Source organism: Scylla paramamosain, chromosome 39, assembly GCF_035594125.1.
Source record: "Scylla paramamosain isolate STU-SP2022 chromosome 39, ASM3559412v1, whole genome shotgun sequence".
NCBI lineage: Eukaryota > Metazoa > Arthropoda > Malacostraca > Decapoda > Portunidae > Scylla > Scylla paramamosain.
This window is the reverse complement of record NC_087189.1, coordinates 6,451,123-6,466,867: the sequence shown is the minus strand read 5'-3', so window position 1 is coordinate 6,466,867 and position 15,745 is coordinate 6,451,123. Positions and strand designations below refer to the sequence as shown.

Genomic DNA, 15,745 nt, shown 5'->3' with positions numbered 1-15,745 from the left:
AGAAGTTAGTGTCAGGGAGCGAGTGCTGACCGACAAAGGAAGAGAATATCAAGTCAGTGTAACCAAAGGAAGAGCAGAGTCCTGTAAGCGTAAATGGAGCAGTGTTACCAGCAAAATTAAGAAAGGATTAAAAATTGTAATTAGCCCCTTTGAATTAGAGCCCATGTCAAGTGAAGTAATAGAGGCATTTCATCAGTATTATGTGGAATACAAAAAACTGGTGGAACTAGAGCCAGAAAAGTCAGAGGAGCTAAATGAAGAGCTGGAACACAATCAACGAGTTCACCATGAAATATTAGGAAGTATAGAATGTAAAAGAAAGGAGTTAAAGAATGACAGAGGATCAATTTGTTCTAGCAAACGGTCTAGGCATTCTAGAGTCTTATCTACTTCATCACGTTCATCAGCAGCACAAAGAAAGCAAGAAGTAGCAGCAAAGGTAGCCAGACTTAGAAAGGAAATGGAATATCATGATAGTTTAGCAGAGGCAGAAGCAATGTTCTCAAAGAAAAAGAAAGAGAGAGATTTAGCAGTTGCTAGTGCAGAACTTAATGCTCTTAGCTTAGTTGAAGAAGAAGTAAAAATGCTTCCAGGTAATGATGAAAGTGTAGAGAAGCAAAGTTATCTTCAACAATACATAGAGTCACAAAATGAAATGAAAGCACAAGCAATTGCAAATCAACAAAGTGACAATGCCATGCCTCACAAATATGTTACATTCCATGACCCACAGGAACCTTCTTCTTGCAATAGAGATAATGAATTGATGACAAATGAAGTACATGGACAAATATTTAGTGAACCTCAGGTAATAAATCTCAACCCTACAGCTCAAAGTCTTGTACCAAGCTCTCGTAGACACACTCATAATGTCAACATGCCTAATAATGTGAATAATGTGAGACAGAATCATCAATCCTTTTCCCATCCTGGGGGAACCTTTGCAATCAACATACCTGATCCCAAGTGGAGCCTCCCTCCAATAGAGCCTAACACTTTTGATGGAGAACCCATGGAATTTCCAAGTTGATTGAAAAACTTTGAAACTTATGTATAGTCTAAAACTTCTATTGGTAAAGAGAGACTTGCCTACTTAGATAGGTATACAACTGGTGAGGCAAAGGATGCCATTAAAATGTTAATGCACTTTAACTCTGATGCTGACTATGTGCAAGCAAAGAAAATTCTTAGTGATAGATTTGGAAACAAAAGCATCATAGCTGATGCTTACACAAATAAGTTAATGAATTGGCTACCAATCTCTCCGCATAATGGTCCAGCATTAACAGCATTCTCAGATTTTTGGAAGTGCTGTTTAGCTGCAATGAAACACACTTCTTATTTGTCATTTCTGAATGACCCTAGAGAGCAGAGAAAGGTGCTAGCAAAACTCCCGGAACATGTTGTTCATGACTGGAGAAAGCAAGCGATGATATATCTTGATACTAACAGTAATAACACTTCTAGTAGCAATGAAGAGCACCACCCACCCTTTGAAATGTTATGTGAATTTGTCCAGAAAGAAGCAAAGGGAGCAAGCAATCCATTTCTTTCCTGGAATTCAGTAAGTAGGGAAGTAAATGATTGGATCAAAACTCACACAAGGGCAACCAATTGGAAACCAAGGGAATCCAACATCATGACAAAGAATAGAGGGAGTAGAACTTTCATGGCTAAAGCAATTGAGGAAAAACCAATGTGGTCATTCCAAAGTAAAGTAAATGTACAAGCCAACAAACAGTATCCCAAGGACCAGGAAAGGAAAGGACGATTCTGTCACTACTGTACAAAGGATCATGATTTAGATGATTGCAAGGAATTTGCCAAACTTGATGGTAATACTAGGTACAAATTTGCTAAAGAAAAACGGTTATGTACAGGGTGTCTAAAAATGGGTCACAAAGGAAAGGATTGTAGAAGAAGGAAAGTTTGTAAAGTATGTCAGAGATACCATCCCACAGCTCTTCACAATGATGACATGACAAGAACTGAGAGCCAAAGGGTGCCAGCACAAGCAACTCAGCCTAAAGATGATAAACCCACAGTAGTAGCAAATAAGGTCAAAGTTACAGAATCAGTGACACATGACATGCACACCATGATAGTTCCTGTATGGTTACATCATGTTAGTAATGAAGAGAATAATGTTTTAGTGTATGCCCTGCTGGATGAGCAGTCTGATGCTTCATTCATCAAGGAAAGCACTCTGAATAAATTGGGAGTTAGTGGACCATCAGTGTCACTCATTATCCACACAATAAGTGGAAAACAAATCACTGATTCTATCAAAATTCATGGACTTAAAGCAAGAGGTTATAATGAAGAAGTGGAAATATCAATCCCTTCAGCATATTCAACAGAAAACATTTCAGCTGGACTGAGTCAGATACCAAGGCCCGAGACTGCTTGTGACTGGCCCCACTTAAAGGCAATCTCTGACAAACTAATGAAATATGACCCAAATGTTGATATAGGACTCCTCATTGGTCTTGATTGTGCAGAAGCCATTATGGCAGAAGAGCAAATAGCAGGTGATAGTAAGAAGCATCCCTATGCTCGTAGGACAGAGCTAGGTTGGGGGATCATTGGTAAAATCTCACCCCATTCAAGTCCATTGGAGGATACAGTGGTAGTCTACAGAACAGTGACACAAGAAGTAGAAATCAATGAAGAAAAGAGGGTTAATTTCTTAGTGGTTCCTACTAAAACCAAAGAGATGATTAAACCTTCTCAAGTGAGAGATATGTTTGAACTTGACTTCAGTGATAGAAAGTCAGCTGACACTCCATTATCATATGAAGATAAAAGGTTTATGAGTAAGATGAAAGAAGGATGGCCATTATGAGTTGCCCCTTCCTCTTAAAGATGATAACGTCAAGCTTCCAAACAACAAACTATTAGCAGAGCAGAGACTCAAGAAGTTAAGAGCTAAACTTGAGAAGGATAATCAACACAAAGGTGATTATAAAGTGTTCATGGATGATATGATTACAAAAGGTTATGCAGAGGTTGTACCGACAAAGGATTTAGTTAGGAATGATGGTAAGGTCTGGTACATTCCACATCATGGAGTCTATCATCCGAGAAAGCCAAAGAAGTTGAGAGTTGTCTTTGCCTGTAGTGCAAACTACAGGAACCAATCACTAAACAGTCACCTGTTACAAGGCCCAGACCTTACCAACAAACTTATTGGAGTGTTGTGTAGGTTTAGGCAAGAAAGGATTGCACTTGTGTGTGATATAGAAGCAATGTACCATCAAGTGAAGGTCAACCCAGAACACAGAGACATGTTAAGATTCCTTTGGTGGGAAAATGGTGACCTTAATAATAAGATAGCTGAATACAGGATGACAGCTCACCTGTTTGGAGCTACTTCACCTCCAAGTGTAGCCAACTTTGCTCTTAAGAAAGCTGCAGATGACTACAGGTGTGGATCTGATGCAGCCAAGTTTGTAAGAAACAACTTTTATGTTGATGATGGTTTGAAGTCAGTAGCTACAATGGATGAAGCTGTCACTCTTATTCAGCAGAGCAAAGAATTATGTTACAAGGGAGGTTTTAACCTTCATAAGTTCTTGTCAAACAACAAAGCTGTATTAGCTGCAATTTCTCCTCATGAGAGAGCAGGTGGAATTAAAAGTTTGGATTTTAGTAAGAATGAAGACACACTGCCTATAGAAAGAACTTTGGGAGTTGAGTGGTGCATAGAATCTGACACATTTCAATTTAGAATAAAGCTGAAAGACAAGCCACTCACCAGGAGAGGCATTCTGTCAACAGTGAGCTCTATATATGATCCATTAGGTCTAGTGTCACCTCTCATACTGACTGGAAAGCAAATTTTACAAGAATTATGTAAGAATGCAGTTAAATGGGATGATGAGGTGCCAGATTATGTCAAACCTAAATGGTTAAAATGGAAGGATGAGCTGCACAAACTAGATCAGTTAAAGGTACCTAGATGCTACAAACCTGATGACTTTGGGGAAGTAGAAAAGGTTGAACTCCATCACTTTTCAGATGCCTGTCAAGAGGGATATGGCCAGTGCTCATATATTAGATTAATTAGCAAGACTGGCCGAATTCATTGTGCATTAGTAATGGCAAAGTCACGTGTCACACCTCTAAAAACCATGACAATTCCCAGACTAGAACTAGCAGCAGCAGTGGTGTCAGAATCCATAAACTCTTGAAGGGAGAACTTGAATATAATAATGTGGAAAAAGGAGTATGTGCAATTCCTACAACTTAGAAATAAGTGGACAACACCAAAGAGGAATCTCAGTGTAAATGACATAGTTATCATCAAAGATCAGAATTTAGCAAGGAACCAGTGGAAACTGGGAAGAGTAACAGAAGTATCTCCTGATCATGATGGCCTAGTAAGAAAGGTTAAGGTCCTGGTTTCAGACTGTAATCTCAACAACCAGGGAAGCCACATAAAGGCAAACAGGACCATCATAGAGAGGCCAATACATAGTCTAGTATTGCTGTTAGAAGGTAATGCATAATAATAGACCGGAGCATCCCCGCCAAGGAGCCAGTGTAACAAAACATATTATGTGCTAATCCTAGTTTTAAGGTACATACTAATTTTAATTTAAAGTAAATTGTTACACAATTTAGGGGAGCCATGTTACTGTGTATGTAAAGCGTATGTACCTCGCGTCATTATTCCTCGGCATTTATAAGTGAAATGTTCAATAGTTTTCTATTTGCATGAAAACGTGTAATATGTGTAAGTATCAGTATTTAATGCTATATTAAGCACCGAAGCCGATGCTCACTTGTTGGTAGTGTGGGGTTAACCTGCTAGTCGCCTGCGGGCATCACTCACGGCCAAGTCACGCTCAGACAAAGACGGGCAGGATGGTGACCGAGGTAAATACTTTAATTTTTTAGTTAAAACTGATTGTCATAGTGCCAAGTTAATTGCATGTATTGTTAATGAATATTGTAATATGTTGAAAGTGTTTAATATCAATGTATAATGTTATTTTGTAAGAAATTGAGACCGAGAACTTGTTCGCAGTTCTTACGGTCATGCCTACCTCATCAATAAACATGTCAGGGAGAACTGCCTTTCCTCGACCCTACGATGATGGGTGTGATCAGTAAAACAGATCACCTGAGAGCCAATTGATGCCCAGCCGGTGCGGCTACACCCCCAGCTGCTAACTCTGAACAAGGGCCTTATCCGTCCATGTATGGAGTATGCTTCACATGTCTGGGAGGGTTCCACTCATACTGCTCTTCTAGACAGGGTGGAATCAAAAGCTTTTCGTCTCATCAACTCCTCTCCTCTAACTGACTGTCTTCAGCCTCTCTCTCACCGCCGCAATGTTGCATATCTAGCTGTCTTCTACTGCTATTTTCATGCTAACTGCTCTTCTGATCTTGCTAACTGCATGCCTCCCCTCCTTCCGTGGCCTCGCTGCACAAGACTTTCTTCTTTCTCTCATCCCTATTCTGTCCACCTCTCTAACGCAAGAGTTAACCAGTATTCTCAATCATTCATCCCTTTCTCTGGTAAACTCTGGAACTCCCTGCCTGCTTCTGTATTTCCACCTTCCTATGACTTGAATTCCTTCAAGAGGGAGGTTTCAAGACACTTATCCATCAATTTTTGACCACTGCCTTGACCCTTTTACGGGACTGGCATTTCAGTGGGCATTTTTTTTATTGATTTTTGTTGCCCTTGGCCAGTGTCCTTCTTACATAAAAAAAATAAAAAAATAAAAAAAATTTAAAAAATAATGAAGCAAAGAAAGTCTTTAGAATGATACTAATTTGCTTCTCATCCTTGGTGAAATCTCCATTTTTGACAATTATTGATCCAATACTTAAGGTAATTACTTCCTTCTGCCTGATAAAGCTATAAAATTCCTTTGGGTGTATTAAATTCCCTCAGGTAAACAATACAGAAAGAGATGATGACCTATGATATGGTAGAGAACACTAACATTTGCATCTGGTCTCATAACTATCATCTCTCTCTCCAGTTATCTTTTATAATTGTCTTTAATATACTGTACTTCTTGATGTCCTCCTTCACTGTTCTTTAACCCTCAGCTCACATAAATGACAACCATCCATGCACATTTAGATCTGCCAAGCTTTATTGTTCTCATTCATGGCAGTTTTGTTCATCTATCTTCTTTACTGCAAGTTTTTTTTTCCCTTTCTGTGGAAAGTATTCATATCCCTCACTATAAACTGCTAAAAAAAAAAAAATGTCATAATATTCTTGAAGTAGTTCCAGTGTACCCATCACCTGACTCAAATTTAATCTTTGACCTTAAACACACCTGTATGTCTTTATCTCTGATTATTGCTCTTACTACACTTTTCACTTCCTTATAAAATAACTAGTAAATTCCTTTGTCCTCAGTCTTACTCTCTCCCACATCATCTGTTCAAGTAACTGCTTTATGATTTGTCACTCCTTAATTTGACTTCTTTTTATTCCGTTTTATGGTTTAGCTTACCTTTTCTTTCCTTGAGTTGTTTTGCTTTATTCTCTTCACTTTCTCTTCATTCTTGATGGAAAATTGGGAGTAGGAAGTTACAAGGAGTGAATTCAAATTACAAACAGAATTTTTTTGAAAAATTGAGGTATATTATGTGAAAGTGGACTGATAGTTTAAGTATCAGTTCTGGTAAGCAGAATTATAGAATAAGGTAATCCTGAATCTTTAGCTATCATCATTCATATACAGTAGGGTATGCAACAACACAGTCGTTATAACATACAACTGTAATACAGCACTGAAATTTTAATAAATATTTAATTGGAATAACAAACCAAAACTGGTATAATGAACTCACCACTTGTGTGAGGACTGTAATTCTAATAAATATTTAATCAGAATAGTGAACCAAAACTGGCAAGATGAACTTGCCATTCTTGCAAGCACTGAAATTTGAATTAAAATTTAATCGGAATAACAAACTAAAATTCCCAAGACTAACTCACCAGCTGTGCGAGCCACTGCTCACCTATCCAGCGCCTGTCTCTCCTGTTTTTCCTCTCTTCTCCCTTCTTTTGTCTTGTCTCAAACCTCCCTCAGTCACCTCCCCTCCCCGTTATCTGTCAGAGATAAGGAACTAAGGAGTGATTCTCTCTCTCTCTCTCTCTCTCTCTCATTCATTTTATGTCATTTTTGCTTCATCCTTTTTCACTCATATATGTAATTCCATTTTCATTCTCAATTAGTTGCATTTGCTAAGCAATCCTTAGGATTATTCTTACTTTCAGAGAGAGAGAGAGAGAGAGAGAATGGCTCCGACTTAGGGGGGTTTATTGTATGCATGTATTTATATGTGTGACACTGATGGTAGATAAATGTGACCTATACTTGTCAAAGTAGTGCGAAACTTGAGATGGTAAGAATTTATGACTAGGCGTGAAACTCAGGAGGGTACTGTATATATTTGTTATCTCAAATGCAGTAGTGCAAATGTGCCTATTTTTATTTATTTTTTTCTCAAAAATTGTGGAATTTTTTTTTCTGGTTCCCTGGAACCAATTTTTTTTTTTTCCCCATACGTTCTTCAGTCACCATAATGCACATTTGCCATAACAAGCACTACGTTGAAATGAATCACGTTCATTGTCGCATGCCCTTCTGTATTTCATTAAAGTTAGTGTTAATCCTTACTTTCATTTCTTTCTAGAGTACAGTATTTTTGAGTAAGTATGCAGGGAGGGAAAAAAAGATATGGTACATCAAGGAAAACAACAAAATAAAGAAATGTAGGAGTGAATGATAAATGCAAGAGAAAAAGTGGAATACATGTTATGTAGGATGATTAAATAAGTGAGAGAGAAAGGTGTAGGTATTGAAAGAATTGAGAGAAGAGTATGAAGAGGATAAATGTTTATACTGGAAGGAAGTTCAAAATGAAAGGATAAGTGTGAGCAATGAAGCAAATCCAGTGAAGGAAGTTAGGAGAGAAGGAAGCTGAAAGGATGATGGCTAAAATGTTTTCAAAATGTGATTATGAAGAATGATGATAAATAACTGTGATGTACATAGAAATGACAGGTAGTAATAGGATGGTGCAAGGGCATGATAAAATCAAAGGGCATTAAATCATGAATGTGGTACAGTGATACAGTGCATGCTTGGGGGCGAGGGGTCTTAAAGTGCACAGGTTTGAATCCTGGCCTCGCTCCATGGTTAGGAAGGGAATCCATTCAGAGTAAGAGTTCCAAATGCCAACACCAAAGTCCTTCATTTGGAGGTACTGTCCTAGCCCTGATAAGTTAGGGAAACCAGACATAAAAAAAATATAGAAGGTAGGAGTGGATAGAATTATGACTGATATGCTCAAGTATGTGAAAGAAAATGTAGAACACTGGCAAAAAATTTAAACCTAACCTAAAGATATCCATTTTTTTTTATAAAAAAGGGAAAATTGGAAAGCAATACCAAATAAAAGTACAAAAGTGACTGGAAAAAGGTTGGGTGCAGTAAGGTTATGGAGGGGATGGAAAATTTGATGCAAGGGAAAAAATATAGATATTTTTGTTTCTTCATTTTAATAGAGGAGTTGGTGAGCCGGACAGAAGGCCAGGCTGTTCAGGCCTGGCGCTGGCCGAATCAGGTTGACAAGGACATGACCAGAGTTGGTGGGCACTGCAAGACCTAAATTCATGCCTCCTACTTCCTCTTTCAAAATTATGCCACCAACTATGCAAATAATTTCAAGAATGATAATCTGAAGTAATGTTGAGAAAGGCAGAGACAGAGTCCAAAGTATGAGGGATGTAGAGTGAATCCTGAGGACAGAAAACATAAATAAAGAACTTGCAGTGCCCATCCTGCATCATTATACTGACTGACTAATAAATCAGCATTGATCGCATGGTTTTGTTAAGGCTCGTTACATGGTCATAAATAAACGTAACTAAAAGAGACGAACGAACACTCAGTACTTGAAGAGGGAAATCATCAAAACCCATCATTATAATTCTCAACACATCATTATGACATCTTCACACAAGGTCCATAAATACCCCAAACACAATGGCAATGCTTTCCTGCACTGGCAAACCACAGCTCTGCAAAACAGTCCTCTCTCATGCTCCATCTCAATGATGACTCATTCCTTGCAGTGCAGAGTAAGGACACAAAACAAAGTAATAGAGCTTGTAATACAATACTTAGAATAGATATAATATGCATAGTCTCCAAACCAAATACCTCCTCTTTACTATTCCCTGTGACGAGGGGGATGCCAGGGAAGGGGGCAGGTGCGAGTTACACTAGAACGCGTTTCCTGTATCTGTTAAAATAGTTTTGCTATGTACAATTTTATAAACAACTTGCAGTTACACAGCACAAATAAGGCATGAATATATCATCTCGGGGGGGAGGGGGTGGAAGGCAAGTTCCAAAGAGCAAATGTAGTTGAAGTGGCATTTTTGCCTTGGCCAGCAACTCCCTCACACCCTCACAACCCTGGGTGATCTAATGTTTGGTGCTGTTATGGTCAATTATCATCAACTGCACCATCCTTAATTTAGTTTCCCTTACACATGGAACAAATGGGGGCAACCACAGAGCCTCCATGCAGGGTGATTGTCATGGTGAACTAATTTCATAACCTTGGGCTGCACCTCTGCTGTAGTGGGGGAGGGACAGTTGGGAAACAAAAGTATAGATTTGGCACTGGTTATACTCAGAAAAAAATAAAAATATACACCCTTTAGAGATAACATAACACTGGTTTCCTCCCTTAATTGTTACAAAAATTTTCTGAGGGCCAATTCACCTCACAATAATCTCTGCTGCATTGCCGTGGGTTTCCTGATATGGACTGGCATGTAAACCTTACACTCAAGAGGACACAAACTGTCTGTCACTCACTTTTCCAAGCAACAGAGAAAATGACTGCAGAAGTGCCGGCTTCAGCATGATGACGTGTAAAGTATTGCACTTATTGCACTACACTTAAGTCTTCCAACTCTCAAGAAGATACTCATCTTCCTTTGAGACACTGACTGTCACCTTGAATGTTAGCATCATAGTCTTTTGGAACTCTGCCGCCTGGCTCGTCCTGGTATGGGACAGGGCAGCCAACACATGGGTACTATTGCTTTCTGGCACCACTGCTGTCCCTCTGTGCTGGCTGCTGTTTGTGGCACTTCAGCCTCAGTTTGGAAAAGCTTCCTTTCTGCTCTCTCACTATACTTTTCCTTTTCATGACTTTTCAAACTGTGATGAGATAATAATTTTTACAAAGCATTTAAGCTCTTGAAACAAAGAAATATTAGTGGTATATTTTAAACTTTTTACTTTGAAGGATGATGTGTTGCAGGAAAATAAAGGCAATAAGTCCCAACACTTGCTGAGGCTGATTGTTGCCGCTCTTACCCATCCCAATGCAATTCAAACACTTCCCTAATGACTCCATCATACATTAAATCACATGATTTAAAAAATGTATACAGCATAGAAGCTAACCTGACTTGATATAAGTTGCCTTAAACAATAACAATAATTTACACTAGTTATGTATGCTCATTCTCCACTACGCACACTGTATATGAAACTAAATATGGAGCTCGGGGTGAAAGGTCCTGACCAACACGAGTGCAACTGGTATGGCGCTACACTAAAGTATTTACACATATAAACAAACAAATAAGGAACTTAGAGTGAGCAACAAACCCTTCATAAATGACTAACACAGCATGCACTTCATTAAACAAATACTTGGAATACAACTCATACCACAAGTTTAACAATTTCTCCATTCACACTGTTAGTAATATGTGCCTGAAGTGCCTTTTCCTCTTTATTGAAACCTGTCATGACAAAAAACATCCAAAAGGAATATTCTGTGGCAATGAAATATTCCTGAGACTAATATTAGAATTATAATATAAATAGAACAGAAATTTATTTGTTTTTTCTTTTCTTTTTATAATTTTGCCATACGTTATCTCCTGCCTATCCCATCCAATTCATGGCAAGTGAGACTGAAAACACACACACACACATACAAAGCATGGAATAAAGTTAAATGTTTAATGGAAGAACAATTATCTTCAGGCACATGATCTTTCTTCCCTAAAGAAAATTTGCTGTCATAAAACAGTAATATGGGAAAAATTCACATAGCAATTGTAACTTCTTTCTGGCAGCACTGACCCACTCAGCTTGTCAGAGCCTAGGCAGACCCTCACACATCCATAAAACAAGGGCAATTTTTTTCAGAATCTTTTTCACCACTTCATTAAGGTCACACTGGCATTACTGATAGATAATCTAAGTAGTGTTAAGCAAGCACTTCATGGAGATATAGACTCAAGAACAGGAGGGAGCAGCACCACAAGAGTCTTTTCAGCTGCAAACATAGTACAATATTCACTAGAATAATATGACGGGCACTTCCAACAATATACAGGTAGTCAGATTACAAGTGAATGCGACATGTCTTCATTTGGTAAATGATCTACAAGTGTAAAGTAAAGCTGTCTGGATGTTATGGGAATATAATTTTTTTATTTACTTTTTTCACACAATAGGTCTTTTCTCAGAAAAGTAGAGAGAAAGAGAGATACTGTTGCCTAAGATAGTCATGTTTTATGGGGATCTTAGTAATCTTGATTTCTCTCTAAAGGTGACATGAAAATGAAGCATCAAGAGTTGGCTTGAATGGGTATCACTAGACAACACAGACAAAAGAATCTTCTGACTGGGCTACACAAACCCTTGAAAATTTTGCTCCTGTAATATGAAACTTTAGTTGGAAGGAACATATACAATACAGAATTAATTTTGCATATACTGCATGACAGTGATAACAAGAAATGTGATTCAGTTACCAAACACAGAGGTGAAAACAATGCAGCTGATACCAGTGATAGTATTGAATTTTCTTAGCAAAAAATATCACATTGAATGTTCTTAATAAACAAGCAGATCCCACTGAACTTACATGAAGCACAATAATTTTTGTTGACAAGGAATGGGCTGAGTGAGTTTTGAGGCTGCCACCTTCCACCTTCAACAACTAATTATTTGTTTTCTCCACAGCATTACACTTAACACCTGACAATGATATGATTCATGAGCAAAGTGGAGACATGCTGCCTTTCTTGCCACATTTACAAAGCAGCACTGAGAGGCTTCAGGCTCCACCATTATGGCTATAGCTAACTTGGTCTGTCATTCCTAAAGTCTGTGCAGCTGGCAAAGTATCACCTCACCCCTCAGTCTATACTATTATTCTCAGTATCACCTGTTGGTGAACTGAAGAGGATGCAACACACCTCTACATAACATAATGAACACATCCACACCACAGCTATGCACAACCTCACTGGTCAATACAGGGGATTAAAGTATTGTTCTTGCCAGGTGTAGTGAAGGCCATCAGCTTAATGAAACCATAAATACTTGTGAAAATATCACGTGCTGAGACATATTAGCCAGAGAATTAGGTTGATTTTGGTAGAGAGTAAAGGGTGACTGAAGAAAAGATGGTATGGCTCTTGTTTCACTGTGGTCCTTTTCAAGTGCTCACCAGCTTGACCAGAATATCTCCCCAGAAAGTACTAGCCTGCATCCTATACAAAGAATAGTTCTGTTGGATATACTCTGCAAGCAATGGTTAACAAGATAAATTACAGCTGTTATTAATAAGGGAAATTACAAAGATTACATGAAAAGAATACTGTACAATAAGGTCTATCAGTACTGAATAACTTGATCAAAACAAAGAATATATATATATATATATATATATATATATATATATATATATATATATATATATATATATATATATATATATATATATATATATATATATATATATATATATATTCTTTGCTAGTCATGTGATCCAAGAGTTTCAAAGCAGCCGCAGTCAGCTGCCACAGTGTGTCAAACCTAGAAGCAAGAAGCGACTACATTACAGCCTTAAGCTAGTGAATGCTTCAAAATGCTTACTTTCTGATGGCGCGGTGAATGAATTCAAGAGAATATGCATTATGTGGACACCATTTCCTCTACTTGATTTTAACAACACACACACACACACACACACACACACACACACACACACACTTTTAAGGAAAGCTTTAACTCATAGGTTTCTTCTGCCACTAAAGAAATCCATGACTGGAAAAATATAACTGATCACAAAGAAATACTCCTAAGGATAGAAAAAATAATCTAACTGTGTGATAATGAGTTTCGTTTCTTAATTTTGAAATTGATATTCATTTAATTAATGCTCCTGCTAGTTGAAGTGTACACAGCAATAAATGCCTGCAGCTGACATACTCATGGGGGCGGTAAGCTGGAGAGGCTCAGACAAGAAAGTGTGTGCATGTACATGTGCATCAAGGCTCTCCATCCATCCAACTGGCAGGGAAATCTTGCGTCATTATTGCACTGGCTGGAAACTGAAGCAACTCACTGTTTATGCTGAGGAAGAGAGGATACTCCCAGCAAAGGAATATTGACACCCTCTTTTACGCATCACAGAACATGTTGCAATTTTATATATATACCTACAGTTTATATATGTGCACACACACACACACACACACACACATATTTTGTGTATGTAATATATATATATATATATATATATATATATATATATATATATATATATATATATATATATATATATATATATATATATATATATATATATATATATATATATATATATTATACACACACACACACACACACACACACACACACACACACACGCATAAATCCTTCATTGGTACTGAACATTATCCTACACTAAACAAAACAAAATATCTAGATTATGAAAAATACTAAATGCTGGAAATCCTCAGTTTATATTTGTCATTTTTATGTGAGGCATTTTGATCTTATCCTCATGATGGCTGGTGGTGTTCCTATGTGGCAGAACAACCTAAGAGGCTATGACTGTTGCCTCTCATGGGTGATACGGCCTGGACACACTGGCACAAGACACCCTCACTTGACTTCCTTCTTCATCTCAGTACTGAGTAACACATCACACAGAAAACTGACAATGTAAAAAGACTATTTCCAGCATCCACTTTTGATCATAACAAATCACACAGGGGTGGCACAAGCCTCCTGCAGTGGTGCCTCAGGCCCTCCTGGTGCCCGGGGAACCCTGGGGGTGGAGGACCTCGCTCCCCCGTCAGTCTGAGATGGTCAGCTGAGCAAACCCTATTAACGCCTTGTCATCAGGCGTCTCACTGGGTTCACAGTCAGAGTTCTGCAAGAAATAATGGACCAGGGTTATTACAGGAATGACAGAAGAACCATATCAATTATTTGAGGAAGGAGGTACATGCATCAACATATAAAAGATAAAGAAAAAAAAAACACATGAAATATTACGGTACAACTTACAACAACGGGACTTGACAAAACTGTACCAATGATACAGCTTTGCAGGCTTCTATTATAGATTAAGGATAACATGCTTATGGCTCCTCAAAAATATTTTTACAATAAAAAATTTCTAACTACTAGCCTTAGTTTATTTTAGTCATCACTCATGAAAATGTGACTGTAGAATTATCATACATAAGACTGACCCTCCACTCCCATCACCAGCCCCACACTCCTTCCCTATGAGCCCACCATTGTCCCTACATCTTCACTTCTATCACCCTCCCCTTAGCTCCCATGCCCTTTGCTTCACTCATTCACTAACAATGGAATCCATAAAGGGGTAAAAATACTTTTGACTTACAGTAAAACCTTCATCAGCATTCTTTAAGTTGGAATTCCATAAAGTCAGTTAATATTCAATTAAAAATTCCAAACAGGATGATTTTCAGCCTCATGCTGAATAAACCCTCTGGATAAGTGATGAGATGAAGAGCAGAGGAAACAAGCATTTAAATTAGAAAAATCATATTTAGAAAATAAAGATTAGATTAATGGTGAGGTAGTTTTTTGATAACAGTAACATTGAAATCACAAGAATATTATACAGGTTTTGGAAGAAAAGAGAGAAAAAGGTACAAGGGAAATTACGTAATGCTTGAGTAAACAAGAAAGATCAAACCACAAAATGAAAACAAATAAGATCACATCAGGAAGTGGTGCTGCAAAGGCTAAACCTCCTGACTCTGAACCAGAACGAGTAGCCCTCATTAGAACCAAGTTATCAGAGTAAGGTGCAAAGAGTAGGGGAGGAAGGGAATGAAACTGATGACCTTGAGCTGCTGGAGGGGTTGCCAAGGGTTTCAAGTGATATTTCACTTGTCAGTTTCAATAAGTCAGCAAAGGCTGAACCTCTATTATACTGACTTATGGAGGTTTTACTGTGGTTCTAACAGAGATAAAACATACAGGTATACACTGGATAACAGTTTGGTAATAGTGATAACTGTGGAACTAGGTTCAGTTTGAAATGAGAGGAAGCTTTTAAAGCATCAAGAAATGCAGGGAACCTGACTTTATACTGACATATTTTGAATGATCAAGCTATCTCCATGGAGTTAAATGGCTGTGGACAGAAGGATTTGAGGATGTGGTGAGGGAGTTGGGTCAAGCTAGGATGGGTGAGGTGAGACCAGGGTAAAGTGAATGAAGTAGGGATTATGGAGGAGAGGGTTAATAAACTGTATGTATCAACCAAGAGTACAAAAACAGAAAGGTAGAAAGCCTGGTCATAATGTCATTCCTTAAAAACAAGAGAACCAAGAGATATGGCCAATTTAGTTCTTGAGGCACCTTGATAGAGATTAATGCTG

At 38.0% G+C, this 15,745-nt stretch overlaps 1 protein-coding gene and 1 long non-coding RNA gene across 17 annotated transcripts in view; both read right to left on the bottom strand.

Moving 5' to 3' along the window:
* LOC135092125 (uncharacterized) overlaps positions 1–7,121 on the bottom strand; it is a 28,912-nt gene extending 21,791 nt beyond the window's left edge. The window contains exons 1-2 of one of the 2 annotated variants that reach the window (XR_010262761.1): positions 6,977–7,121; positions 6,489–6,539 (exon numbers count right to left, since the gene is read on the bottom strand). This is a non-coding gene — a long non-coding RNA (uncharacterized LOC135092125). The remainder of the gene's footprint in view (positions 1–6,488; positions 6,540–6,976) is intronic. The other variant, XR_010262762.1, reaches the window with a different exon arrangement.
* A 1,407-nt stretch (positions 7,122–8,528) lies between these two features.
* Positions 8,529–15,745, bottom strand: part of LOC135092127 (serine/threonine-protein kinase OSR1-like) — a 160,978-nt gene continuing 153,761 nt past the window's right edge. For all 15 annotated transcript variants that reach the window (XM_063990356.1, XM_063990360.1, XM_063990361.1 and 12 more), the window contains one exon: positions 8,529–14,253. In XM_063990356.1, coding sequence (XP_063846426.1) covers positions 14,176–14,253 — 78 coding nt within the window. In that variant the 3' untranslated portion in view covers positions 8,529–14,175. The remainder of the gene's footprint in view (positions 14,254–15,745) is intronic.